This window comes from Nyctereutes procyonoides, unplaced genomic scaffold (assembly GCF_905146905.1).
Source record: "Nyctereutes procyonoides isolate TBG_1078 unplaced genomic scaffold, NYPRO_anot_genome, whole genome shotgun sequence".
In the NCBI taxonomy this organism is placed as follows: Eukaryota; Metazoa; Chordata; class Mammalia; order Carnivora; family Canidae; genus Nyctereutes; species Nyctereutes procyonoides.
The window spans coordinates 11,097,439-11,125,251 of record NW_026575034.1 but is presented as its reverse complement, the minus strand read 5'-3'; the positions used below and the strand labels follow the sequence as shown (position 1 = coordinate 11,125,251).

General features: G+C 50.0%; 1 protein-coding gene, 1 long non-coding RNA gene and 1 other non-coding gene across 8 annotated transcripts in view; 1 reads left to right on the top strand and 2 right to left on the bottom strand.

Annotated features, from left to right (window-relative positions):
• The window catches only part of PLEKHA7 (pleckstrin homology domain containing A7), a 228,264-nt gene extending 201,196 nt beyond the window's left edge, over positions 1-27,068 (bottom strand). For all 5 annotated transcript variants that reach the window (XM_055317621.1, XM_055317613.1, XM_055317612.1 and 2 more), the window contains exons 1-3: positions 26,941-27,068; positions 26,767-26,843; positions 26,616-26,673 (exon numbers count right to left, since the gene is read on the bottom strand). In XM_055317621.1, coding sequence (XP_055173596.1) covers positions 26,616-26,673; positions 26,767-26,843; positions 26,941-27,026 — 221 coding nt within the window. In that variant the 5' untranslated portion in view covers positions 27,027-27,068. The remainder of the gene's footprint in view (positions 1-26,615; positions 26,674-26,766; positions 26,844-26,940) is intronic.
• LOC129505157 (U4 spliceosomal RNA) lies at positions 12,823-12,957 on the bottom strand. Its single transcript, XR_008663469.1, has one exon. It is a non-coding gene; the product is annotated as a U4 spliceosomal RNA (small nuclear RNA).
• Positions 26,883-27,813, top strand: part of LOC129504765 (uncharacterized) — a 32,627-nt gene continuing 31,696 nt past the window's right edge. For both annotated transcript variants that reach the window (XR_008663419.1, XR_008663420.1), the window contains exon 1: positions 26,883-26,992. This is a non-coding gene — a long non-coding RNA (uncharacterized LOC129504765). The remainder of the gene's footprint in view (positions 26,993-27,813) is intronic.

Sequence of the window (27,813 nt, the reverse complement as noted above, 5' to 3'; positions counted from 1 at the left end):
AGCGGAAGGAAGGAGCAAAGAGGAAGAGGACAGACATTCTAGGAGCAGCTGGCTTGGCATTACCTGGAGTGGGCCATGCGACTGACTGGCAGCTCCTGAAGGCCAGGTTGAGCTCTCCAGTCTAGGTTTACAGAGGCCAGGACTTTTCTCCTGCCCCCTCTCTGGCACCATTGCCACCATCACCACTGCCACCACCCTCTTCCCATGACTACTAAACAGAAGATCAAGAAAAAAAAAAAAAACAGCCAAAGACTCAGACACCTTCTCCCTCCTCATTCCCGTGCCCAGGACTCATTGCTTTTCTCAAGGTGAAGGCAACCTGGATGCTACAGCTCCTATGAGGGCAGAGGGTAGACAGGATGAGGGCCCAGGCCAGGACCAGCAGGCATCCAGGTCAATCTTTAATAACATTATCATCAAGATGAACATTACCACTTCATGAAGGCATTCGTGCCAAACCCTGTGCTAAGCACACTACTTACATTGTCTCTGATCTGTCTCTTCTCCGCACAACAACCAGAATTATCCTTTTTCTAAATCAAAAGGCACATCATGCCACTCCTTTGTTCAAAGCCCTCCAAGTGAGGACTATCACCTAACTCCAGTTAAAGCCAAAGTCCCTTCTAAGGTCTGCAAACCACTCTATTATCTCTCTCTCTCTCTCTCTCTCTCTCTCTCTCTCTCTCTCTCACCTCAGCTCTTACTCCTTTAGTCTTGGCCACAGTGGCCTCCTTGCTCTTCTCTCAACAAGCCAAGCATACTCCGGCCTCAGGACTTCTGCATTTGCTGCTACCCTTCACGGAATGTCTTGCCCTCAGATGTCTGCCTGCAGGCTCACATCTCTCCGCCAATGCCCTCTCTGCAGAGGCTTCCTCTAGCCATCTGCTTCCCCGCCAAGCCTGCTCTTCCGGTGTTCCTCCCTCCTTTCCTGGCTTCTTTCCCTCCACATTGCTTACCATCCCCTGATTCTATGTATTTAAACCATTTTGTTTCCAGTCTTTCTCCTATTGAGATGCATACTGCATGAGGGCAGAGACTTTTAATGACTTTGTTCACAATTCCCTCACCGGCATCTAGAACGATGCCTGGCACGGAGCAGGAACTCAATGAATGAATGAACAGCTCCACAAAGGGGATGTTCGTCCCAGCCCCTTATTGTGAATGAGAAAACCGAAGCTCAAGAAAAGTTGACTCATTTGTCCAAGGTCAGCCAGATACCAAGGGACAGAGATGGGATTGAACTCCAGGCCTGTGTGACACCCCCCTTGGTGGTGCCACCAAAGGGAAGGGTCTGGCATCCTACACCCACCTGTCCTCATGTTCCTCCATCTGGGCTGCTCAAAGACAGATGTTTCTGCTTCCTTCATCAAAAATGCCCAGCACCTGGCTCAGGGCTGGTACACAGCAGGTGTCCACCAGATTTCTGAGTAAATCATTATACCTCTAAGGCACTCAGTCTCTCCTTACATTTTTATTTCTTTCTGCAGCACTTCACATATTGCCCCCCATTTTACTGAAGATGAAGAGGGGCAGAAACTCCAAGCACACAAAATGGAACTAGAAACGGACCCCACCTTGAAGAAATGTACAACCAGGTGAGAGAGAAAGAAAAGATTTTACACACAAAAAGGTGTAATGTGAAGCAAGACAGTCATGTGAGCAGGACGGTGCCAGCAGTGCATGGGGAAGGCAGGGGTGCTGCACACAAGCAGCGAGACATGTACACTCTACAGGTGGGTTAGAGGAGACAAGAAGGTGGGAAACCTGTTCATTCGTTCATCCAATGCTAACTTTTAAGGCTTTCTATTTTTTTTAATTTTGTTTTATTTTTTATTATTTACTTATGATAGTCATACAGAGAGAGAGAGAGAGAGAGAGAGAGAGAGAGAGGCAGAGACACAGGCAGAGGGAGAAGCAGGCTCCATGCACCGGGAGCCTGACGTGGGATTCGATCCCGGGTCTCCAGGATCGCGCCCTGGGCCAAAGGCAGGCGCCAAACCGCTGCGCCACCCAGGGACCCCCTTAAGGCTTTCTATTTTTTTTAAGACTTTATTTATTTATTCATGAGAGACACATAGAGAGAGAGGCAGAGACATAGGCAGAGGGAGAAGCAGGCTCCCCACTGGGAGCCTGATGTGGGACTTGATTCCAGGACCCCGGGATCACGCCCTGAGCCCAAGGCAATCATTCAACCACTGAGCCACCCAGGGCCCAACTTTTAAGGTTTTCTTTGCCAGACACTGTGCTGAGTGCTAGAGATCGAGAGGAGTGCATAAAACATGGGGAGAATTCATAGGTTAATGTGGGAGAGATGGAAACATTAGTATAAACTAAGGAGATACGTGGCCAGAGAGGAGCTAGGCTATAAGCTCCATGAGCACAGGTGCCTTAGTGTTTCATTCACGTGCACTTATAACACTGTGGGTGCAGAACAGTTTCTCATTACATCGTTGCTGAATAAATGAACAAAAGCACCAATGAAGGGATATCACAAAGCCTTGGTGGAGAGTGGTCAGGGAAGACTTCCTGAGGTAATGTCTGAACCTTAAGGATGCATAGGGACATTCCTGGGTGGAATGGAAACTACATAGAAGCAGGAGAGTGTAGAAGTAATAGGATGTTGCTGAGCTGTGTTCAGGCCAAAGTGAACAGCGTGATCTGATGGGATGCAGACTGCACAAAGAGAAGCCCCAAGTTAGGAACATCTGGGAAGGCCCTCATCAGGAGGCACAATAGGATGTGGACTCTGGGTCCCTGGAAGGAAGACAGGAACAAAGCTTGACAACTGTCAGGACCAACTGCACCAGCCTCAGTGTGTGCTGGTGAGGACAGGGCCTTCAGGAGGCACCAGAGAAAGGCGATGTGCAGGAACCCTTTACCAATCACAGGTGCCAGACCCCACCGAGAAGAGAGACACCGAGATGAGCCACGGTACACTAGTGAGCACGCAGGAGAAGTACATGCGCAAAACTGCTTGGAGGAGATGAGAGGAGAACCCTGTCACGCCTTGTACACAATCACCAAAGCAGTAACTGGCTGAAGGCAAGGAGGAAGTCAGGGGAAAGAACCAGAAGAAGTGCTATTTATTTCACTTTCACTTTGAGCATACCACAACTGGGAAGAACACACCCTGGCCCAGGAGAGAAGAGATCTGGCTAGCATCCCAGCTAGCACCAACGATCTGAGTGAACTTGGGCAGGTTACCTCACCCCCCCCCCGCCACTCTGGGGATCAACTTCCCCATCTACAAACCAGAGCTGCCACCACGAGCCCCACTCCGTCCCACCCTAACAGCATTCTAGAAGAGTTCCAATCAGATAGGTACCAACTCTGCATGGTTCTCTAAAGCACCTACTATGTGCTCTTCCTTGTACCAGAGGGGTGGCAGCAAAAGGACATGCTCAGCCCCTGCCCCCGGTGAACGCTTTAACAAGGGACCCTGGAAGGCAGTACAGGACTCTGGGGAAAGCATTCTGGGACATTCTCTGGCCAGTCTGACTGCCCAGCCCAGGCAGGGGGAGAGGAAGTGGTGAGCTGTTTTACAATCCATCAAATTAATTGCCCCAAATGGGAAATTTACAAACTTCCTACAGCCTCCTGTGTATCCCATAATCTCCCATGGCCCTAATCTGAGAAAGAATGTATGAGCTGTAATCTTTCCAGCCCGCTGTGCTCAGGGGCAATACCCTGGACAAACCTCCACTCCTTTTTTTTTTTTTTTTTTTTTTTTTTTTTTATGATAGTCACACAGAGAGAGAGGCAGAGACACAGGCAGAGGGAGAAGCAGGCTCCATGCAGGGAGCCCGACGTGGGATTCGATCCCGGGTCTCCAGGATCATGCCCTGGGCCAAAGGCAGGCGCCAAACCGCTGAGCCACCCAGGGATCCCCAAACCTCCATTCCTACCAGTAGTCAACCCTAACCAAAAGCCCTCAGTTTATGGCCCTCCAGGGCCTGACCCCACCCACCTCCACCCACTAGGAGCCAGCCCAGTTGACCTTGGCCTAGACTCCAGCTTCAGCAAGAAGACCTGCCCAACCAGCCCCTTTGGTAAATACAACTTTGTTCTCTCCTCCTTTTCTCTCTTAAGGATAACAGCCTGCCAGGAGGCGGAACCAGGAAAAACAGAGTCTGGACAGAGTCATCCATGGGGCACACTGAAAACAGCCCCCAGATGAGGTATTGGGATTGGGCAGTGGGTTCTAGTCTCAGCTCACCCTCTGCTGGCCAGGAAACCCTCTCTCATCTCAGGCCTCACCTTCCTCTGAGAAATAGAAAAAGCCTCACAGGAACATCTCTCCCTGCCTCTTCATGACCAAAGTGTTACCAGCAAACTGCAGTAAATCTGGATCTCCTTCAACTACCAGAGAGCTTCAAGCTCTACTGTCAGGAAGGGAAGAGTCTTCCAGCTGGCAGGAAAGACCCCACCAGAGCATCTGGCTCTCTCCCTCCGCGTAATTTGTACTCTCTTATATGTGCCTCCTCTAGGAATTTGCCACTCTCCCCACATAATGAAGTATTGTCTAGGCCCTACTCCAATGTCACCTCTTCCATGAAGGCCTCCTGGATCCCTCCCTTCTTACCACCTGTTCCATTCTCTCCTGCCTCCTCCACTCAACAGGTCTCATGGGTAGTGGACTCCCACTTATTGCTAGCAATGGGGAGCTTATTTTATCACAAATATTTCAAAGGGCTCTGCACAAACCTGGAGTCAACTCTCTAATGCATCTGCACCTAAGAAGTCCTCACACTGGGCAAAGTTTCCTAGACATTATTTGGAAGGCCAAGCTCCTTGGTGACAGTTCACTCACTATATACTGAAATATTTTAGAAGGTTCTATTGTAAACCCAGAGCCAAAAACCTTTCTCCTGGAACACCTGGGTGGCTCAGCAGCTGAGCGTCTGCCTTTTGCTCAGGGTGTGATCCCAAGGTCCTGAGATCAAGTCCCGCATCAGGCGCCCTGCATGGAGCCTGCTTCTCCCTCTGCCTGTGTCTCTGCCCCCCTCTTTCTCTCTCTCTCATGAATGAATAAATAAAATCTTTACAAAAAAAAAAAAACTTTCTCCCTATTGCTCTCCCAGATAATAAGATTCTTCTATGTGACAGCCCTTCAGATATTTGCGACCAGCCCTCATCTCCTTGTGTGTCTCCTCTTCCCCGCATGAAATCCCCACAGTTTCCTCAGCTGTTCCTCAGGAGATGACGTTTCCAGTGCCCATTACAGTCATTCCCTCAGAAGGACTTCAAGGAGTCATATCCCTCTTAAAAAGGTGATCCTAGAATGGGCCCCCATACTCTACCTGTGATCTCCAAGGGCAGAGCAGCACCATCACCTCCCATGTTGTGAGCACTATACTTTTCATTAAAGTGGCCTAAAACAAAACTAGCATTCTGGATGGTCACATCCTTCTGTCAACAACTACGAAGTTTATGGTCAGTAAACAACTTTTTCCCAGAGCTGCATCTCCTAGAGGGCACCAGCCATGCAGGAGCATGAACAAAACTCATTCTCCTCAGCCGGTTAGAGCAGAAAGTACAGGAACTGTGGAGTCAGACTTGGGTTGGAATCTTAGTCCTGCTATTTATTTACTGAGCGACTCTAACAAAGTATTTGTTCTCTCCAAGTTTTAATTTCCTCAAATACAAAATGGGGAAAAAAATTTTCTCACTAGGCTGAGTTGAGGAATAAATGAGACAAAGTATGTAAGCACCCAGCCCAGACCAAGAACAGGCCAAGGTCAAAGATGGTAAGTGGTTAAGAGTCAAACCCAAATCGGCCAACCCAAAGCCTTGTGGCTTCAGGCACCATGCAACAGCCCCAGGCTGTTTTCTTGTCCCACAGCCCTTACCCACTGAACATTATCTTTGGCCTGTTTCTCCCTATGCTAGACTATGAATTCCTTGAAGACATCCTTGTCTTTGTAGCCTCAGAATCTGGTATGGTGCCATCTGGTACAGAGTAGGAGCTAATAAATGCTGATAAGCAAACAACTGTATGAACAAGTTAATTAAACTGATATCAAGACAGGCACCTCTTTTGCCCTCTTAGCAGCTCCAACTCCACCAGCACAAGCTGGGTGGCAAGAAGCATTTACTTCATAAGGGCTTACTATTCTGAATCAGCACTACCCCCCACACCCAGACAGGGAAGCTCGTGTCACAGTCCCCAGTTCTTTTTTTGGGGAGTCCCCACCCAGGACATGGCAGTGTCCTACCTTCCCCAACCACAAGACCTCCAGCACTGGTGGGGTTTGCTCCAATCTCCTTTGGGAGCCAGGCTGAACTGCACGTAGTCAGGTGAGCATTGTCTGGGATGGTCCCTGGGGACCCCAAGATGCATAGGTCCTATGTGGGGAAGGGCTGATGCCAGGTTTCCCTAGCCCCAGCTCTCTGGGGGCTTCATTAAAAATATTCCCTCCCAGTTCCCAGGTAATTAATAATAAGAAAAAGAAAGACACATATTCATATTCAGCAGGCTGCCTCAAAACCATCCAAGCCACACCTGATAGAGCACTCTTATCTCATCATCTGTGCCACTGCTGATGCCACACTGTCCCCATGACCCAAATACTAATGGTCCTTCACAGTCTGGTTGTGATTTTCCCTTTAGAGCTTTTCCCAATTACTCCTAAGGCTCTGAAGTCAGTGAGAGTCTTGGTCTCATCACTTCTGAGCCTTAATTTCCTCATCCTGTCAAATGAGCATGGAATTGTGAACCTCAAGGTTCACTACATAACTATCATGCCTGTGTATGGCACACAATAGGTGTCCACTCAACCTTGATTTATTTCCTTCCAGTTTATTACACCCTCAGCTCTGAATCACACTGTTGTCCTGGGCACGGCTCAAATCCAACTCTACAGGGAGAACCTCGAGGTATGGGATGGTATCTACTCTGGCCACCAAGAGGATCTGTATGGCTTTGAGAACTCAGTTGGCATTTAAATGCTTCTGAGGGTTAGCCGGTAAGCCAACACGTTTTAATTTGCTGTGGTCACTGTAGATAAGCATGATAGAATATATTGATTTTCAAAAATTCGGGCAGCCCCAGTGGCACAGTGGTTTAGCGCCGCCTGCAGCCCGGGGTGTGATCCTGGAGACCCAGGATCAAGTCCCACATCGGTCTCCCTGCATGGAACATGCTTCTCCCTCTGCCTGTGTCTCTGCCCCTCTCTCTCTCTCTCTCTCTCTCTCTCTCTCTCTCTCTCTCTCTCTCCGTGTGTGTCTCTATGAATAAATAAATAAAATCTTAAAAAAAATTCCCCAGAAGGAGTGACTGGAGGCCAGTATGGAGATAAATAAGAATACCATATGATTTCCCAAACTAGAGAGTAGTCTTTGGGGACACCGAAGCCAGGGTACCCAAGGCCCATCCCTCTACCTCTCGGGCTACAGTTCCCTTGGGTATAGAGGCACCGCTCAGTGGCTAAAAAGCTTCTTGGTCAGAGTCCCAAGACAGAATAGCACAGGGTTCACCGAACCATTTAATAAATTCATTCAACAATTATCTTCTCTCACCATACACCGAAAAAGTAACCACTAGAAGTTACGCATGTGTTAACTATCTCAATTGTTATTTTATATATATCTCAAAACATCAGGTGGTACATCTTAAATATATTCAAGAACCTTTGTGAATCATATCTCAATAAAGCTAAAAAATTATTTTCTAAACAACTACTTGTTGCAACCACTATTTTAGACACTAGAGGTACCGTCTTGAGCAACAGGCACTCTCTGTGTCTTCACAGACATTAAATTCTAGTGGGAGAGACAAACAAATTAAAATATAATGTATCTGGGGACGCCTGGGTGGCTCGGCGCTTGAGCATCTGCCTTTGGCTCCCGGATCGAGTCCCACATCAGGCTCCCTGCGTGGAGTCTGCTTCTCTTTCTGCCTATGTCTCCTCTACCTCTCTCTGTGTGTCTCTCATGAATAAATAAAATCTTTTTTAAAATAATATAAAATAAATAAAAATAAAAATAAAGCCTACTGTATCTGGATTGGCTGAGAACTCTAAAGAAAAAGAGAGGAAAGTTAAAGGAGGAGAAAGTGCCAGGGGAGAGGAGTCCGGAAAGGCCACCCTAAAAAGGTGACATGTGAGCAGAGACCTGAAGTAAGTGAGGAAGCAGTGGGCCATTCCAGATAAAGAGCACAGTGAGTGCAAAGGCCCAAAGGCTTGTTGTGTTCACGTGTTGGAAGAACGGCAAGGAGGCCAACATGGCTAGAGCAGAGCGGCAGGCAGGGAGAGAAGAAATGAGGTCGGAGGGGTAACGGGGGTGGGAACATATGACACAGAGCCTCAAGGGCTGCTATGAGGACCTAGGATTCTGCTGTGTGTGAGATGGGAGCCCTTAGGTGGTTTGAGAGAGGTGACATAATCCAAATTCCACTGTAGAACAATCTCCAGCTGTTGTCCTGGGGGAGGGGAAGAGAAGCTCAGGGACTAGTTAGGAGGGTATTGCAACAGTCCGGCCAACAGATGACAATAGCGTGAGCTAAGATGGTGGCAGGTCATAGGTACAATCTGATTCCAGATATATTTCAAAGGAGAGATGGCAGGGTTTTAAAAGTTCCCTGGAAACGTGCCTGATGCCAAGTAGTCCTGGGCATTACTGGCTGCTTGTACTGAGTAAACCAAAAGACAAGCTGAATTTGGTCTCCAGAGCCCCAGCCAGACATACAAGCGTGTAAAGTGCATCACTGCAGAGCTGCAGGCAGGAAGCCATGTGACTCTGGGTTTGGGTGTGAAGAGAGAGCAGAAGGCAGGAGGGGCCTCTCCCTGCAGGACTCACCATTCTTCTCCCCCCACCTCTGAAGGGTTGGGTGGCTCATGGGCAAACTGCTCCTGCCTTTGAAAGGTGGAAGAGCTCCTTTACAAGGAAGCCAGTGAGGGAGCTCGATGATCTGAGTCCCAGGCCTAGTGCCACTACCTTCCACTGTGAGACTCTGGGTAAGTCATTTGAGCCTGGGTCTCAGAGCCACATGTGCAATTGAGAATCTTAACATACTACCTGAGGTGGCCTACAAGTGAATCAGAATACACCAACCACTCCTATGTGTGTGACCTTGGATGTATAATTTCCCTGGGCCTCTGCATCCTCATCTATAAAATGGGAGGAAGAACACCTTTTAGGGATACCATGAAGGTTAAAGCAAATGATGTGTGAAAAATGTGGTGATGTTTGATCTGATATTTTTAAATTTATTTTTAGTTTTTTAAAGATTTTATTTATTTATTCATGAGAGAGAGAGAGAGGCAGAGACACAGGCAGAGGGAGAAGCAGGCTCCATGCAGGGAGCCTGATGTGGAACTCGACCCTGGGACTCCAGGATCACACCCTGGGACTCCAGGATCACGCCCTGGGCTGAACGCAGGTGCCAAACCGCTGAGCCACCCAGGGATCCCTGATATTTTTTTTTAAAGATTTTATTTATTTATTCATGAGGGACAGAGACACAAGCAGAGGGAGAAGCAGGCTCCTTGTGGGGAGCCTGATGCAGGATCAGGACCTGAGCCAAAGGCAGATACTCAACCACTGAGCCACCCAGGTGGCCCTATTTGAGCTGATCCTATTGAATCTCTTCTATGCCATCACCAACTCTGTCCACCCTTCCCACCTGCCCACTATGAGAGGAAGCCAAGGCATTACACTCAGCTTACACTCTTCCCCCCTGTCAGGCCCAGTACCAGGAGCCCATTCCCACAGACATAGCAAAACTTCCTGGCCCTCTTAAACACGGCTCGAGCTCACTAGAAACAATCATCACCCCTGGGTCCTCTGTGGTAGCTTCTGCTCTCTCATTCCCAGGGGCTCTCCCTGCTGGTGACACCAGATTCACAGAGCCATCGTGAAGGCCTAGCAAGCACACAGTAGGTGCTGAATACGTGGTGGATAGGGATTATAGAAACAAGCACAGGGCACCCCCCGCCAACACTAGATTGCAAGCCAGAAAAACATCCCCAGGCACAATGGTCAGAGGACTCCACTTCACACGCCTGTACATGCCATCTTCACAGTGTGTCAGACTCACAACCCCAGGTAAAGTTTATAAAGTCCTGCATAAGGACCTTTGGCAGATCCTGCATGGAAATGACCAGCTATAGAAATAATTCCTGAAGGCCTCAGAGAAATCAGACAGTCCAAAGAAAGATGAGGGAGAGGGCCTGAGAAAGTGAAAGCCTCCACTTTTACTCTTCCCTACTATCTCTGGGGGTATTTAAGGAAGTCAGAAGCCAGGGTGGGGTAACAAGGGAGGGGAAGGGTGTTACTATCTGTCGATAATTAAGTCCTTAAGGAATTAGGATACTCGGTGGGGAACTGATACCTAAATATAAAGAGTTTTTCCTCAAAATCTCCTTCAATTGGAATTGCTAAACACATAGGTTCCATTAACTTGACTTCTCCCCCCACCCCCCCAGCCTCTCCCTTATTCACACACCCCCTTTCCCCTAGAGGCACTGAGTACACAGCCTGGAAACCAGACTTCCTGTTACCAGGGTAGGGGCCAAGGTCACCTGCCACAGGACTTGTGTGCATCGCCCAGAGCCGAGGAGAGACCAGGTAAGCAGGGCGACAGTGAGGACGGCTCTTGCCCTTCCAGGGGGTCAGGTTTTAACTAGGTCACCCCTTGGACACTCACACCACCCACTCTTTATCTCCATCTCTTTCTATTTTAAGGCAGGAGTGCTGCCAAGCAGCGGTATGGGTTACCCAGCTTCTCCTCCTTTAGAGGCCAACCCCTCACCTGCTGGGTGGGATCCCTCATCAGGTTCCAGCCCTGCAGCTGCCCAGCACCTCAGTATATCCTCTCCTCCTCCCCCACAACCCTGGCCACACCCCTCCTCATGCCCTGGATCTGCACTGCTCCCAGAACCGAGCCCCAGCTCCTCTGAGCAGCGCTTTTCTGCACCTCCTTCCTCTTCTCACAACATCTTGAAAGTGTCTTGTTCTTACATGTCTGCCCAGGCTGCTCCCCCTCCCTTGAAAAGTCAAATTTCCTCTTGTCATCCAACAAATCCCTGCTTTTCAAGATACAGTTCAGCCTCCCATCGCCCACCAGAGCGCCATCCCTGGCCAGCTCTCCTCTGTGCCCTTCCAATCCCCAAGCTCTCCTTATCAAATCATTCGCACAGTATCATCTAGTTGTTCCTTGTCTGTGTCCCCACCGGAGATCAGGCTCCCAGGGTCCTGAAGGACAGCCATGGCACTTTGATTCACTAACTGAGTGCTTACTATGTACCAAATACCTTCTGGGAGCCAGCAACCTAGCAGGGAACACAAAAGAGAGAGAAAATCCTGCCCTCGTGGAGGTCACCTTCTAGAGATAATAATGACCAACACACAGGATGTATTCAAGGCTATTCTGAGTACTTTATATGAACTCATTTCATCTCTGGCACAACTATTATTAGCTCCATCTTACAGATGAGGAAACCGATGCTCCAGATTATCTAACCTCAGAATTCATAAGCTAGTAAGTGGCAGGGCAGGGATTCAAACCCAGGCAATCCTGTGCCACACCATGCTCCCGACACTGGGTCATTCTGCCTCTCAGTATTATGTTCTCCACTCTGCCCTACTCATTTTGCTATCCAGTGCCCAGGACAATGCTTGGTACATACAGGGTGCTCAGGTAAAGTCTGCTAAATGAAGAGACCCCTGAATAATGAATGCTAGTCCCTCTGAAACATCTGCTCCATGTCTTGTCCCCACTCAATCCCAACTCATAAAGCCCCCAAGTCTTCCCTGACTCCTCCAACCCCTGAATTGTTTCCTCCTGGACATTCCTCTCCGTGCTGCACCTATTATACTTACCTACCACTTGGTCACACACCATTTGACCATCCTATCACCTGCAGCTGTGCAGACATCTTGCTTCACCGGATCCCTGGGCTCCCTGATATTCCACAGAGTGCAACAAATATGGTGCCAGTACACGGCAAAAATGGATACACAAATGCTAAACTGAATCTGGCCTCCCCTCTTTACTTTTCCATTATCACCAGAGCTATTTCTCCCCTCACCCAGGGAAGGCAAGCCAGAGCTTGGGTCAGATATGTTTACTATATTCAAACTGCCTAACCCTTTCAGCTGTAACAGCCAAGGTCATCCAGCTGTGGTTAAAAACAGCAAGTACAGTTGGACATTTTTAACACTCCGCAAAATGCATCAGGATGTTCAATGCCCTGTATCACAAAATGCCCGTAACTGAGAATCTGAGCTGGACAGTATACACAAGTACCCTCTGTACATATCAGAAGATAAGAGTCGCTGTGGGATATAAGTCAAGGAATTACCCAAATATGCTTGGACCAATCAGCTATTACGGAAAAAAAAACATTCATGGAAATATTTGCTAAAATTTACTAAATATACTATGCCCTGGGGACTGAGTATTTTACATGTCCATACTTCCTCAATCTACAATGTGGTTTATATCCTGACAAACTCATTGTACGTTGAAAATATTGAAGTCAGAGATGCCTGGGTGGCTCAGTGGCTGAGGGTCTGCCTCTAGCTCAGGGCGTGATTCCTGGATCCTGGGATCAAGTCCCACATTGGGCTCCCTGCATGTAGCCCGCTTCTCCCTCCACCTATGTCTCTGCCTCTCTGTGTGTGTCTCTTATGAATAAATAAACAAATTCTTCAAAAAACAAAAATATACCTCACCTATCCAATGCCATAACTTAGGGAGCCTACCTTACATGTACTCAGAACACTTAGGTGAGCCTACAATTGGGCAAAATCATCTGACACAAAGCCTATAATAAAATGTTGGAAATCTCATGTAATATATTGGATACTGTACCGAAAGGAAAAAAAAACCCACAATAATTGTATGAGTACAGAATGGTTGTAAGTCTATCAGTTGTTTACCCTCATGATCTCAATTAGCAATAATCGCGCCTCGGATAAACCTCATTGGCTACGATACTGCCACTGCGCAAAGCTTACCCTCATGATCTCATGGCTGACTGGGAGCTGTGTTCACTGCTGCTGCCCAGCATTGCCAGTGTCACAACACCTATTGCTAGTCTGGGAAAAGAGCAAAACTCAAAATTCAAAGTATGGTGTCTATCTATGATATGCAATCTCTTTCCCATAATGGGAATGTCAAAAAATCATAAGTTGAACTACTGTAAGTCAGGGAATGTCTGTATTACTCTCATTTAACCACTACAAAAGACCCATGGGGCAGATACCAGCATTTGCCCCATTTTGTTCAGAGGTTAAACGACTCGCCTGAGTTCCACAGCCACAAAGTTGGGCTGCCAAACCTGTGCCTGTGTGCTCAATCACAACCCTATAGTTTCCCTATCTACCATGGAGCATGGTGAAACAGGCCAAGCAGGGCTTAAAGGGACCATGGGAGGACCCCCCAATTAAGGACAGCTGGGGATGATCCCTGCCCTGCCACCTTACACCTGTACTGCAAGCTCCCTAATTTGCCTATGCCTCATCTTCCTCGTATGTAAAAATGAGAATCAGATAAGTACCTACCTCTTAGGATTGGTAGTAGTATTAAATGAACCCCTGTCTGTTAAGCCCTTAAAACAGTGCATATGGTGAGCACTAGATAAACATTTGTAAAACAAGCAAATATAGACGCAACAAAAGCAACTGGGCTTCTCAGTGTGACAGTCCCTCTGCCCTAGCGCTCACTTTACTGAACCCCAAAACCAAGCCAAATCCAATACAGACCTTAAAGAAAAAAGCAAATTCTCAAACCTTTCCAGGGACTCAAGAAGATAATCAGCACCAACCAGTCCTCCCAGCTTCAAGGAGCAGCCTCAAAAGGCCCAGCAAGATCATCACACAACACAGTTATTACATCTTAAATCACTGGGCTCCTCAGACACATGGAGCTTTTGAAATAAAAAGCGTGTTCTTTGGGTTCTAATTTAAATATCTATCTATTCACAGAATAGGAAGCCAATTACTTTCCTCTCCCCCAAAGAATTAATACCCCCACTGAGTTTTATAAACCATCTGGTACCAAACACACAAACACATCTATGCATTTTCAGGTGAAGAGGGCTGAGAGAAGCCAACTGAGCACTCTCCAGCTCCCACCCACACACCGGGGCTAAAAAAATGTAATTATTCAAGCCTTGGTAAATGGATGTAATTTCAGGTACCACCAATTCCATTTAGAAATGCATTAATGGGTGCAGTGATTATAGATATTTAGCCTCACAGCATTCATCTATTTCTTTAAATGCCCAGGTCAGAATGTGTTGAGAAAAAAAAAAATCTCTCCCAACAATTTCATGAGCAAGGAAGAAAACCTTTTCCCCTGGTAGGAACCCTGACCACAGACTTTGCGGTCAACTTACAACCTCAATTTGCTCTCAGCGCCAATCAACTCTCTCTTTGTACTTCGGCCAGTGTCAAAAAGGTTATGCCAAATGTCAGATAAACTAACCCACACCAATTTGGCTGAGGATTGGCTCTGTGCCTGACACTGTTCCCAGGATGCTGGTGAGCTATTCCCGGCACTGAGTCACCATCCTGTCCCTGCTCCATCTCCCCCAGGACCAGCTCAGGGAAGACTGCAACACCAGACACCTCTACAACTTCCTCATCATCACCACTGTCTGCTGGAGCATCTATTCTCCCACGCAGGGTAACATTCCAATTTCTCAATTTAATTGCAGCCTCCTTGCCGGCTCTGGCTTGCAATGTCAATCACTCAGAACAACACACCCCTTACTCCAGGCCTTCCTCTGCCCTCAGAAGGATCTCTAAGTGGTCATGGGGTTCTGAGACCTAAGCAGATGGTAGTCCCTACAAAGTGGTCACCCACAAGACCAGCCTTACCACCTACCTCTAGGACTGCCAGCATCATCCGGGCAGAGGGAACAGCAGCACATTCCCAACCTCCATGGGGGAAACCAGAGGCCCACCAGGGGCCCGGGATCTACTCTGGCTAACAGGGTGGGCATTAACGGACAGCAGTGCCTACTGACACTTTCTCAAGGCCCTTCCCACTGCTTCATCCAATCAGTTCCAACAGAGGGCCTCCTGTAAATGAAAAGGCTCGCAAATGCCTGAGCACCTACCATGTGCCGAAAGGAGCTGCAGACAGGCCACCATATCAGATTCTCAATAAATTCTCAACAACACCAGGAAGGAAAGTAGCATCAGTATTATCGCACAATATCATTATTGTGGGGAAGCTGAAGCTCTGAGATGTTTTCACTTCCCATGTCCATAGAATCACTCGTGGAACTTGTAATAATGCTGATTCCCTGTCCCAACCCCTGAAAGTTTTGACTCAGCATTTCAGAACAGTCACTACTTCGTGTCTGCCTCACTACTCCTTCGTCAAGTGCTCTAGCATAGGTACCAGGGTTCATTACCTCCAAAGAAAAAGCTAGATGTCTTGCCAGGCAATGCAAACACTAATACGAACACCACGGAACCGTCTCACCAGGAGGTGGGGCTGGAGGATGAAAGAAGAATAGATCAAAACTGCCCATTTGGAAAATGTGTTGATCATAAGCCCAAGACACCTATTCATTTTCTCACTAGTTGGACACATCCACACAGGGCTTCAAAGATGAAGAATCATTTCTTTCATATTTAGGCACCAACGATTTAGTGCTCAGCTTCTTTTTGAAGACAAGTCTCAACAAGAAAACACACTTCTCTCTCCTGCTAGCCTTATCTTAGGAGATTTCCCCAAAAACAATGAACCACAGCTCTCTGCCACAGCTGTGCCACACTTCACCACAGAAACAGGCTTCCTTTCTAGGAGTAGGAATAATAATAGTTAATTCTTGCACAGCAAGTGCGATTTGCCAGGCACTATCCTTAAGTCAACAGTACAGTCGTTGTCCCCATTCTACAGATGAAGAAACCTCTGAAGACAGAGGCTTAAGTGACCTGTCTAAGCCGGCTGCAAAGCCAAGACCTCAACCCTGGTACTCAGACTCTAGAATTCATGTTTTATAACCCCCAAGCAGCATCACCCCTCAGACACGGGAGTCGGGGAACCCCTAGGACAATATCTCCAATTACACCACTCTCCTGAAGCCCAGCTACTAGTGAAGAGTATTATCCAGAACCAATCCCTATGCCTCAACTCAGCACCAGGCTCTTCAAGACACAGACAAGCACACACATACTTTACCTTCGCCCACAGCCTCTAGTTCCTAATTTCCTCCAATGGCCTCTCTTGCCTTGGGCTGCCCATTGCTCTGCCCCATGGCTGCCTGGCCTTTCTCCCATTCAACCTCTGAAGCTCCCTAGGGCCTGTCCTCAGGGCCCCACCCCCAGTCACCTATACTGAAATTGTCTAGTGTCCCTCTCTCCTCCTGGACTGGGCACGGCTGAAGGGCAGAGATGATGTTAGCTATTTCTCTTCACAGCACCCAGTGTGGAAACTGGAATATAGCACATGCTTCATCAGAGTCTGGTGACCCAACAGATGAATCCTGGAACAAAAGCCTCTCATTTAACTGCCCCTCCAATAAGGTGTTCACCATTCTTCAAGGTGGCCCACTGGTTCCATCTGTGGACATCCACAGACAACACAGTTTGTAAGTAAAGAGGATATGATCATTGCAAAGGTGACTGCACTAACCTACAATGTTGCTCTGGCTCTACTCCTCCTGGGAAGGAGACTGTCTCACCTCCCACTTTACCCAGGGGGAGAGAACACTGGAGGTTGTGCAGCCAGGGGCCTGGGTAGAAGGCTTGAATGGGCCCTCTGCCTCCTCCACCCCTGAGCGCACCGCACCCCACCTGCACTGCTGACAGTTCAGGTAAGCACAAGAGGCAGCCAGCAGCCTCTAAGAGAGACTGCATGCTAACTCCAAGCTGTCAGACCTCGAGAGGGTGAGGGCTCAACCTTGGCAGAAAAAGCCCCTGAGAAACCCTGAGAAGACTGGCCGTGACGCTGGAAACACTCTTCTGGCAGAAGCTGAAAGAGACGGCCCGGCTCTAAGCAGGCTTAAGAGGCTCATCAACCCCTAAGCTGTGGTCAGCTGACATGGTACGGGAGGGGGGGGGGGGCACTCTCCCAGAGCACCAGGGACCTGCCCCCTGTCCTGCCTAGGGACCATCCAATCCACCCATCACTCATCTATCCTGCAGGAGACTTTCTGAAGGAGGCCCAAAGGGTCGTCAGGGAAAGTACAGAAAACCAATCTGGGGGGAGGATTCAGTATAGAGGGAGTGGCGATGGGAGTCAGAAGACACCGTGGTAGAAACAGTGCACAAATGTGGAGCCAAGATGACTCAGGTTCTAAGTTCCAGCTCCCCTACTGATGCTCTGGCATCAGTTAGATCTTTTAACCCCTGTCCCTCCCCCAGCCTCCACTGCTTGATCTGTAAAATGAAGCTAATAAGATAAGAATACCTGCCTCTAAAAGGAATGTATGTGTTTTTCAACTATAGAGTACCATGAAGATTATTACTGTTGACATCTGTGGCCCAGGCAGTACCAGACCATAAGTCTGTCCTTCAGCAGTCAGAGCCGATAACCAGGTGGCTACCCAGATTAAAGAGCAGACATCTGTGCAGCCTTCTAAATGCCCAGGAAACAGCCAACTCAGGAGCGTTTTCACACCTCATTACCCTGGGCTCTTGGTCCCTAGGTCCCTGCAGCCTGGACAAGGTACTGTGGCCTTGGGACAGCATAGCCCTGATGGTCAAGGTTAGTGTTGTTTTTTAAATTTTTAATTTGGAAATCATTTTAAACTTAGTGAAAAAGTGCAAGAACAGCACCCCTCACCCAGCCTCATCCATGGTTAACACGTTGCTCCATCTGCTCTATCATCTGCTCCCCTCAAAACACACACACACACACACACACACACACACAGAGTTTTCTCTCAACCTTTTGAGAGCTGATACTTCAGTATCTCCCAAGAATGAGGACATCCTTCTAATAACCATAATGGTTATAGTTTTTATTGGTCCAAATCCTGAGCTGAGTCCTACAGTTTGCATGCTCCTGACCCAGGCACCCCCAGTTCGAGGGTACCAGATTTCTCCAGCAGCAGTTGAACGCAATTGGGATTCAGAATTCACATTTCCACCCCATCTCGTAGTTGTGTGGTTGTACAAAAGAAACTCACATTTACTGGGCATTTGTACTAGCACTTTCTTGGCACATTTTCCATTAAATAATTCATGTAATCCCCACATTGATCCCCATTTCATTGGTGAGGATGCAAGGCTTAAAGGGAATAGGTAACCTACCAAGGACAAGGAGCTATAACTGGTGGAACTGGAGTCAGAAGCTGAAAATCCAGAGCCAATGCTCCTACACCACCTCCACACACACACACACTACCACCACATACACAGTACCTATACATTTTTCTGCATGATAAAGTTGCCTGGCTGTGCTCTGGCTTCCAGAAAAACCCAGCCAGCATCCAAGTGACCCAGAGTAGGCTGGATGGGAGACAGAGAGGAGGTATGACACAACTCAGTCCAGGCAAAAAATGACCCGAGGTCACAACAGCTGCTAATGTCTTCCTCAGGGCCTATACATCCCCCTTTGGAGATGCATGGCCCAGAGAGGCTGGAAGGCCAATGAGCAGTCCCCACACTCCCCTGTCCCTTAAAATGAACAGGGGAGGGATCTCTGGGTGGCTCAGTGGTTTAGTGCCTGCCCTCAGCCCAGGGCATGATTCTGGAGTCCCAGGATCGAATCCCACATCAGGCTCCCTGAGTGGAGCCTGCTTCTCCCACTGCCTGTGTCTCTGCCTCTCTCTCTCTCTCTCTCTCTCTCTCTCTCTCTCTGTGTGTGTGTGTGTGTCTCTCATGAATAAATAAAATCTTTAAAAAAAAAATGAACAGGGGAATTGGTGTCCTGGGAATACATGTTTCTGTTCAGGAAAACACAAAGCAATACAATGAACATGATACATCCTGCCAAAGCACTGATCTTAATGGAAGATATGGAAAGAGATTTTATAATAAGTTAAACTGAGGGTAAAGTCTACATGAATTTTTGGGTAGTACCCACATTTTGATGACGTTTCCTACCATCCAATCTCCCAGGCAAGTTCGCCTTCATCCTCTTCTGACACTCAGCTGTGGTTGCAAAGTCTGAGAATCCCAGGCCTGAGACAACACATGTCCACCTCTTCTCCGCACTCTGAAGAGGCTGAACTAACACAGCGTGAGGCTTTACGAAGTCACTTAATCACTCTGAGCCCACTTTTCTGCACTAAAAAATGCAATAACTGTGAGCCTCCAACCAGATAATGTTCGTGAAGCACTCTGTAAACAATAAAACATTAACCCCAAACACTTGTCATTTCAGAAAATTGGGAACAAATGTTTTGACAGCCATTTAAAAGCAACAGGCAAATAAAACCATATTCCTCCGTGTTTCTCCCTCTGCCAATATTTACCTAAGACACCATGCCAGTTTACTGAGCAGAGATTCTAACCCATGCTGTCTTCCGAAGAGATGGGAAAACTGGAGCAAGCACCTCATTAAATCACCAAACAGTCCACATTCTGATGTGCTTTCTCAAGTAGACTCCATTTTCCTGAAGCTCTAGTTGTTTTTTTTTTTAATTTTTATTTATTTATGATAGTCACACAGAGAGAGAGAGAGAGAGAGGCAGAGACACAGGCAGAGGGAGAAGCAGGCTCCGTGCACCGGGAGCCCGACGTGGGATTCGATCCCGGGTCTCCAGGATCGCGCCCTGGGCCAAGGCAGGCGCTAAACCACTGTGCCACCCAGGGATCCCCCTGAAGCCCTAGTTTGAGAAGCCCAAAGTTTCCTCCCATAAATATCATGAGAATAGAGTTCCACCAATGCACGTGAAACCTCCACACACCCTCTCCATACACACAGCACTGGAAATTGGGCATAGCACCTCTCCTCACCACCCTCTCCTGTCCTTTCTCTGAAGCACACCCGGCTCAGGGGCAAACGGCCTTAAGAGCAACTTGCAACCATTTCTCTTAAAGAGGTTTTCCCAGATCTTTTCTGGGATGGTTTTGAGAGCGTGGTACAAATCATGGCTCCTAATCCTTCCTTCTGCTTTCTGCACAACACCGCTGTTGTTCCTTTTGTACAGGACCTAACACTTCAATCCCTGAGCCAGTTTTCACTCTTGATAAAACAACCAGGAAATGAAACGTAAAGTGTGGGATTATGCCAAAACTGGCCAAGCTGGGGGAAGCTTTTCTTAACCTTCAACAAGAGGTTTCAGCATTTCCATTTTAAATAGATGTGAGCCGCCATTTCCCAGAAATTCTTTGCAGAATTGTTGCTTTCTGGTTTGAAATCAAGTTTCTGGAACTGCTGTGCCCGGCAATGAGAAAGATGACAAATGAGAAAGAGGGCAAATAAATGAACCAACAGTTTGGCACTCTACAAGACGAATTCCACTAACATGAAGTTTAACATTTCTCTGGGGAGAAAAATGTGGCAGACAGGCAATAAAGGGGGGGCCTGGAAGACTGTCCCTTGGATGATGGCATAATTAAATCTCAAGAGGGCACCTTCCTGGGCCTTCCAGTATTCACAGACTTTTCCAAAGGGCCTTCTGTACTTGGTGCCTACGCCCCATTGGGGTACCCCTCTGGACCTTCTGTCTTCCCTGGTTTAGCCTTCATTCCCCAATTCCTCTTTCCTTTTAATTTCAGAGAAAATGGGTTTGCTGAATACAAAAACACACTGTACATACTTAGCATTATCTCTAGAAAAGTAACTCTTCTGAAGGAGGCTTAAAGCCTTGGCTCAAGAGTGGTCCCAACTCCCTGCCTCTATGGGACAAGGTCTTAACTACCTATTCCCAGGTACCTAGAACCCCAAGCCCCACACAGCCTCCCTTCTCCTCATGCCTGTCCAGGAGAGACTGAGAACCAGTACTCTTACCTTGTGCTATCCTGGAGTGAGCATGGTGGTGCTGGTGGTGGCTCAGCACACAAGGTCATCACCCTGATGTTTGCATTCAAAATATTCCACAAAACAGAGATGAACCTGAGAGTCATGCTAATAATTTGATTTTTTTTTATTTAGAATGACTTTGAATAGCAAATTAAAAAACAGCATGACAAATTGGGGGGAAAACTACGGAAGAAAGGGAAAAGGTTTATACTTTAATATCTTTAGTGGCACCTTTTTCCAGGTTTTTAGAACAAGTGGCCTTGCACTTTCTTTTTTCACTGAGTCCTGCAAATCATGTAGCCACACAGGACCTGCTGTGGTCCAAAGAACTAGAGAGGGAAAAGTCAGTCTTGGTCTAAGCCTCAGAAATGTCTTTCCCAAGAGCCTCACTGGCCTCACTTGGGGCTAGACACCCACAAGGAGAATGACACCTACATAGGATGGCCCTGCAAATCTCCAAAGCTAAAACCAAGGGACTTAAAGTTAGAAGAGACCTTGTGTAATCAGCTGCTTTCTGCCCAGACCCTGGAGCCAACTCACAGAGGACTCCAGGGCCTGGCAACCAGGGAGGGAGAGAATTAGGGAGGGAATGCCAACAGATGTCCCATTCCCCAGATGCAGAGCATGAGGTTATGAGGTGAAGGAGCCACAGAAGGCCAGGTTCTTCCTTCAAGTGCTGTCCTTGGCAGCAAGCAACTATCTCCAGGAGGGCTGGGATCCAAGAACCAGCCTTGACAGGCATGGTTCCTAGTTGCTTTGCTTCTGTCACCTTACCCAGCCTCCCCTAACCCCTGATCTCCTCCCCAGCAAGTTTTCTAAAACCTGGAATAACTACTAAACTCACTGAGTCCCTTAAAACACTACTGCTTTAATAAATACCGAGAGCCTATTCAGAGCCCAGCACCAAGTCTCAGAGATGTGGAACAGGGTACCAGTCTTCAAGCGACAACCTTGGTCCAGACAGGGTGGCCAACACCCCCTCTTCTCTCCATTCATCCTCTTTATTGACTCAGGACCTATACAAAGCCTGCTGTAAGGAGAACCCAACCCACAGAGTGCCACAAAATCCCCGAAAACCAGCCCAGTGCTAACACTCTTCCTCACAAGGCCTGTTCTAGAACTTTACCCTCATGGATCTCATATTTGAAAAGGCTCCTCTGCCAAATTTCTTTTACTAATTAATAATTAATGTTTTGGGCAGCCCAGGTGGCTCAGCGGTTTAGCGCCGCCTTCGGCCCAGGGTGTGGTCCTGGAGACCAGGGATCAAGTCCCACATCAGGCTCCCTGCATGGAGCCTGCTTCTCCCTCCGCCTGTGTCTCTGCCTCTCTTTCTCTCTCTCTCTCTCTCTCATGAATAAATAAATATTTTTTAAAAGATTTTATTTATTTATTTGAGAGAGAGAGAGAGAGAAAGCAAGAAAGAGAGAGGGGCAGGGGGAGAAGCAGACTCCCCACTGAGCAGTGAGTCTCACATGGGGATCAATCCCAAGACGCCAGGATCATGGCCTGAGCCAAAGGCAGAGGCTTAACCAACTGAGTCACCCAGGTGCTCCTAGAGTATAAGTCTTCTTAAAGAGGATATCAGCATCACCAAGTCTAGAATTAGGGGAAACAGCAGTAAACTCCTTTTATGTTTTGCCCCTAATCCAAAATTGAACTCAAGTGCAGAAATCAAAATTAAAATGCACCTGCCTTAGCTCAAGTTTTTCTGCTTAAAAATGTACTCCGGGGCAGCTGGCTCAGTTGGTAAAGCTCTTGAGGCTCTTGAGCTCAGGGTCATGAGACTGGATTTTCTTAAGTACAGCAGAGTTAAAGAACCTTGTATTAAAAGAAACTATAAAAAATAAAGAAAGAAAGAAATGTACACTGAAGAGTACCAAACATCCACTAAATATCAGGAGCAAGTGATACATCCTGAAAACCTTACACAACTTTCCAGACCAAGGACCCACTGGGGAAAATAAAACCAGCTGTCCCAATGCTTTGTCCCTCTAACTGAGCCACATTAGAAGACCCCCCAAAAATAGAACATTCCGAAATTATCACAGCAAATCTAAGAAAGCTGACTGACTGATTTTTTATGTAAGGAAAAGGAGAACAATTACTCCCAAACCCTCAGTCTCTCAAGAAGTTGTCTCAGGGGGCACCTTCGGCTCAGGTCATGATCCTGGGGTCCCAGGATAGAGTCCCACATCAGGCTCCCTATAAGGACCCTGCTTCTCCCTCTGCCTGTCTCTGCCTCTGTGTGTGTGTGTGTGTCTCATGAATAAATAAATAAAATCCTAAAAAAAAAAAGTTGTCTCAGAAGGAGCCAGAAAACACACTTGGCTGCCACAGTGTCCCAGCCCCCCTGTATGGCTGGCCTTTGAAGGTCGGGGACCTGTCACACGCTGCTTTCCCCTAGGCCTGGGATGACCCTGGGGAGTAGGGAGCCAGGGCTTGCTATAGGATAATCACTAGGAACTTCACAGAGTCACCACAGAAGAGTCAGCAAAAGAGAGAAGGTCAAGGGGCTGTGGCAATGGCTGACAGAGTTCTACCCAGACCTCAAGCCCCCCAGCTCAAGACTTAGTACTCCCTCAGCCTAGTACTTCATGGAAAAGAGAGATACCATCAGACAGAAATACCCACGTCTCCCCTCACCAAACCTGCCAACCTCCTAGCATGGGCTCTGGCATGGGCATCCCTCCCTCCTGTCATGCGGATGAAAGGCCCTGTTCCCAGGATGCCTGGGTGGCTCAGTGGTTGGGCATCCGCCTTCAGCTCAGGGTGTGATCCCAGGGTCCTGGGATCCCGCATCAAGCTGCCTCGAGGAGCCTGCTTCTCCCTCTGCCTGTGTCTCCGCCTCTCTCTCTGTGTCTTTCATGAATAAATAAATAAATAATTTTTTTTTAAAAGGCCCTGTTCCCAGCTGGGACCACTGAAACCTAAGCCCTGGATCCCCCCTCTCACCTTGTCAGAGACACTGCTCCAGGAACTGCCCTATCTCCTTCCTGCATCATCCATTTCTCTCTCTCTACTGGATCATTCCCAAGGAATAAAACATACTCTCCCATCTCCCCACTAAATAAACAGGACACCTCCCCCACCTCAAACCCACAACCTCCCCAATCCTCAGTGAATGTCTCAAACCCTCTTCATAAGAAAATTACCCAAAAGGTTCACCTGTACTTATGACCCCAACTCTGCACCCCATATTTTCCCATCCACCTACTCCAGTCAGGTTCTGTCCTTTAAGCTTCTATGAACCCCTCATTCTACTGGGGTTTCTCCTAACTTCTCAATCTCCTTTGCTAGATCCACCTCTTTTCCCAACCTCTAAACACCGCTATGTCCCAAGGCTTAGGTCATCTTTCCTGTCTACACTCTCTTCCAAGGTGAGTTCAACTAATCCTGTGGCCTTGAATACCACCTATAATACTCAAATACACCTCTGCGGTCCTCTCTCTCTCTCTCTCTCTCTCTCTCTCTCTCTCTCTCTCTCTTCTGAGCTTCAGATACATCCATCCGACTACCTGACATACTCATATCTCAAATGTCAAGACAAGATCTTATGCGCTCCATCACTCCAAAGCTGCTCCTCCCCCCAGCCCCCCCCATCTGAGTGATATGAGTACCATCCACTCAGGCGCTCAAGCCTCTGGGAGTCGTCTTTTCTCTTCCTTTCACAGACTGCATCCAAATCAACAAGCCTGAATATGACCACTTCCCTTCATCGGCAGGGCCACACCCTCTGTCAAGTCATCATGCACTCTTGCCTGGACTACAGCAACAACCTGCTACTATTCTCCTGCCCGCTACAGTTACCCACCTACACAGAGTCCACTATACAGCAGGTAGCATGATCTTTCTAAAAATGCAAATCAAATCACATTGCTCCTCTGCTTAACCCACCCCCCCTAGTGATTTCCCACTGGGCTTAGAATAAAGTTTAAAAACTCCCTGCCCTGGCTCATAAAGTCCTACACCATTTGCTCTCTCCTATCTGTAACCTCTTCTCTTGCTACTTTCTCCCTTGCTCACCACATTCCAGCCACACTGGCCTCTCGGTTCTTTGAACTTGAAGCTCTTTCTGCCTTAAAGCCCTTGCCCTGGCTGGTCTCCTCCAGAAATGCTTTGCCGTCTCATCAACACAAAGATGGCTCTTCCCTATCATTCAAATTTTACCATAAATGTCACCTATTCAGAAACACCACTACTGACCTCTCAATCCAACACCACTACTCAGTCACTTGACATCACACTACGTTATTTTAATTTTCTGCACAGTAGTCACCATTGACATTATTCTTTTTTTTAAGATTTTATTTATTTATTTACGAGAGACACACACACACACACACAGAGAGGGGGGGGGGCAGGCAGAGACACAGGCAAAGGGAGAAGCAGGCTCCATGCAGGGAGCCCGACGTGGGACTGGATCCCGGGTCTCCAGGATCACGCCCTGGGCTGAAGGCGGCGCTAAACCGCTGAGCCACGGGGCTGCCCTATTCTTGGTTTTTAACTTATTTTCTGCTCCCTCTCCCCACTAGATTGCAAGCCCCCTGAGCATCCAGACCTTGTCTGCCTTACTCACTTCTGTGGTTCCAATGCCTAGAATAATGTGTGGCACACGAGGAGAAATCTAATAAATATCAATAAATGCAGTTATGACCAGCCAGGCCCATGACTGAGGGGGGCTCTGAGGTCTTCACCAGCTCCCCAACTTCTCTCTCAAACACAGACATGAGGCAGGACCCCAGCCAGAGCCCTAGTGTTCAGTTGTATAAATCTCATCCACCAGGATTCCAAACATCCTGCAAGAGCCCAAAGTAGGGAGGGAGACCCTCAAGCTCCGACTATGCTGCTCTACTACTGACTAGCAGTGCTTCGAGCTGGTGGAGAAAGCAACTCTGACTCGCAGCCCCCCCCCCCCCCCCCAAGTAACGCTACTTGTCAGACCACCGTCCAGCCCTTGGCTAGGTCATTCCTTCCGCACACAAGGATTTCCCGAGGGCCTGCTCTGTGCCAGGCCCTGGGCAGAGGACCAAGCGCAGCTTCCGACTGCAGGGGATCGACCGGCGACCACGCCGGCCGAGAGTTCCAGAGAAACAACAGGTACCGCCGCGCGCGGGAAACTTCGGGCCGCAGCGCCGCTGGCGGCTGGGCGGGGCCCTAACTTAGCGCCCCACGGCCGCAGCTCCGCACGCCCGGGTCCGCGGCCACCGGCGGGGCGCGACGCCCGCGGGCTTTTCCTGAACCAGTGCCGCTCGGCTCCAGGGGCCGGTGTCCCGCGAGCACCACGCGCTGAGGGCTCCCTCCGCCTCCCCGCCCCCACCGCACCCGCACCCCGCACCGCGCGGGCCCGCGCTCCAGGCCGGGAGGGGGCGCGGTCCCGGCGCTGCTCCGTCGCCCCAGGAACCAGGTGGACGCCCGAGTCCTCCCCAGGGGAGGTTCCCTGCGCCTCTCCCCGCCGCCCTCCGTCCGGGACCCCGGACGCAAGTCCTAGCTCCACCGGCCCGGCCCGCTCGCCGCCGCCCGGGGCCCTAACCCCGCGCCCGAATCCCGCCCGGGGGCAGGACCCGGGGTGCTGGGGGGAGGGGGCAGCCTGCGGCCCGGCCCCGACCCCGCGCCCAGGACCCCAGCGCGGCGCGGCCGCGGCTCAGTGCGCGCCAAGCCGCCCGGGCCGCGCGGGGCGGGAGCGGCGGGGCCCCCGCGCACAGGTGCGGGCGCGGCGCGGCGCGGCGCGCGGGCCACTCACTCGATGAAGTAGCTGGCGCCCTCCTCCGTGAAGCCCTCCTCCCAGCCGCGGGGCAGGTCTGCGGGAAGCAAGAGAGGCGGGTCACACCGGAGCCCCCGGGCGCCCCCCGCCCCCCCGCGGCCCCGCGCCCCCCCGCCGGCCCGGCCCCCACCTGAGCGGATCATGTGGCCCGAGTTGACGGGCTCCCCGGTGCGCGGGTGCAGCCAGGTGGTGCGGCGGAGCTCGTCGCTGCGGAGAGAGGTGCACCTGTTAGCGCCGCCGCCGCGCCGGGGGCGCCCGCCCCGCGCCCCGCGCCCCCGCCCGCGCCCGCGCCCCCGCGCCGCACTCGATGAAGAAGACGCGGCCGTCCCGGCACACGCCGTAGGACCAGTGCTCAGGTAAAGTGTCCCGCCCGACCGCCGCCGCCGCCATGTTCGCCGAGCGCGGAGCCGCCGCCGCCGCCGCCGCCGCCGCCGCCGCGGGGAGAGGGGGAGGGGGAGGGGGAGGGGGCGGGGGAGGAGGAGGCGGGGCGGGGCGGGGCGGCGGGCTCGGCCTGCGCGGGCCCCCGCGGCGCCCCGGGGCGCTCCATCGCGGCGCGCGGCGAGGTCCCGGGAGCCCCCAGCGCCCGCACGGCCGCGGGACTCGGCCACCCACGGCCCGACCCGAGCGCGGCGGCCGCGGCCTTTGTCCCCGCGCCGTCCCCGCCCCCACCCCCCGCCCCGCCGCCCCGCCGCCCCGCCGCCCCGCCGCGCGCCCCTTTGCCCCGAGGCCCCGCCGAGACCCGGGCGGGGCCCAGGGCCGCTGCCGGGGCGCGGCGGGCAAACTCCGGAGAGCAGGTGCGCCCCGAACCCACACACACCCGACCCCCACCGCGGACCTCCTGCCTCCAGGGAACCGTACGCCGCTTTCTGACCCGCGCAGATCCAAACAGGTTGCATCCATATTGGGCAGCCTCGTTTTGTTTCCTTCCGCTGTAAAATAAAGTTTATAGTAAGTATCACGAGGGATCGTCGTGCAGAGTATATGAAGTTACAGTGCTGGAAAGTGCTTGACTGCACCCTGGCCCCCGGCAGGTGGCCCATTAATCCCCGGCCAAGCGTGATTTTATTTCCCCAGGTTTGCAGCTGGGAGATGAAGAAGGAGGGTGCAGTGTCCCGTCCCCCCCCCCACACACACACACACACAGCCCCGAAGTTGCTTGGATCCTAGGCTTCTGTCT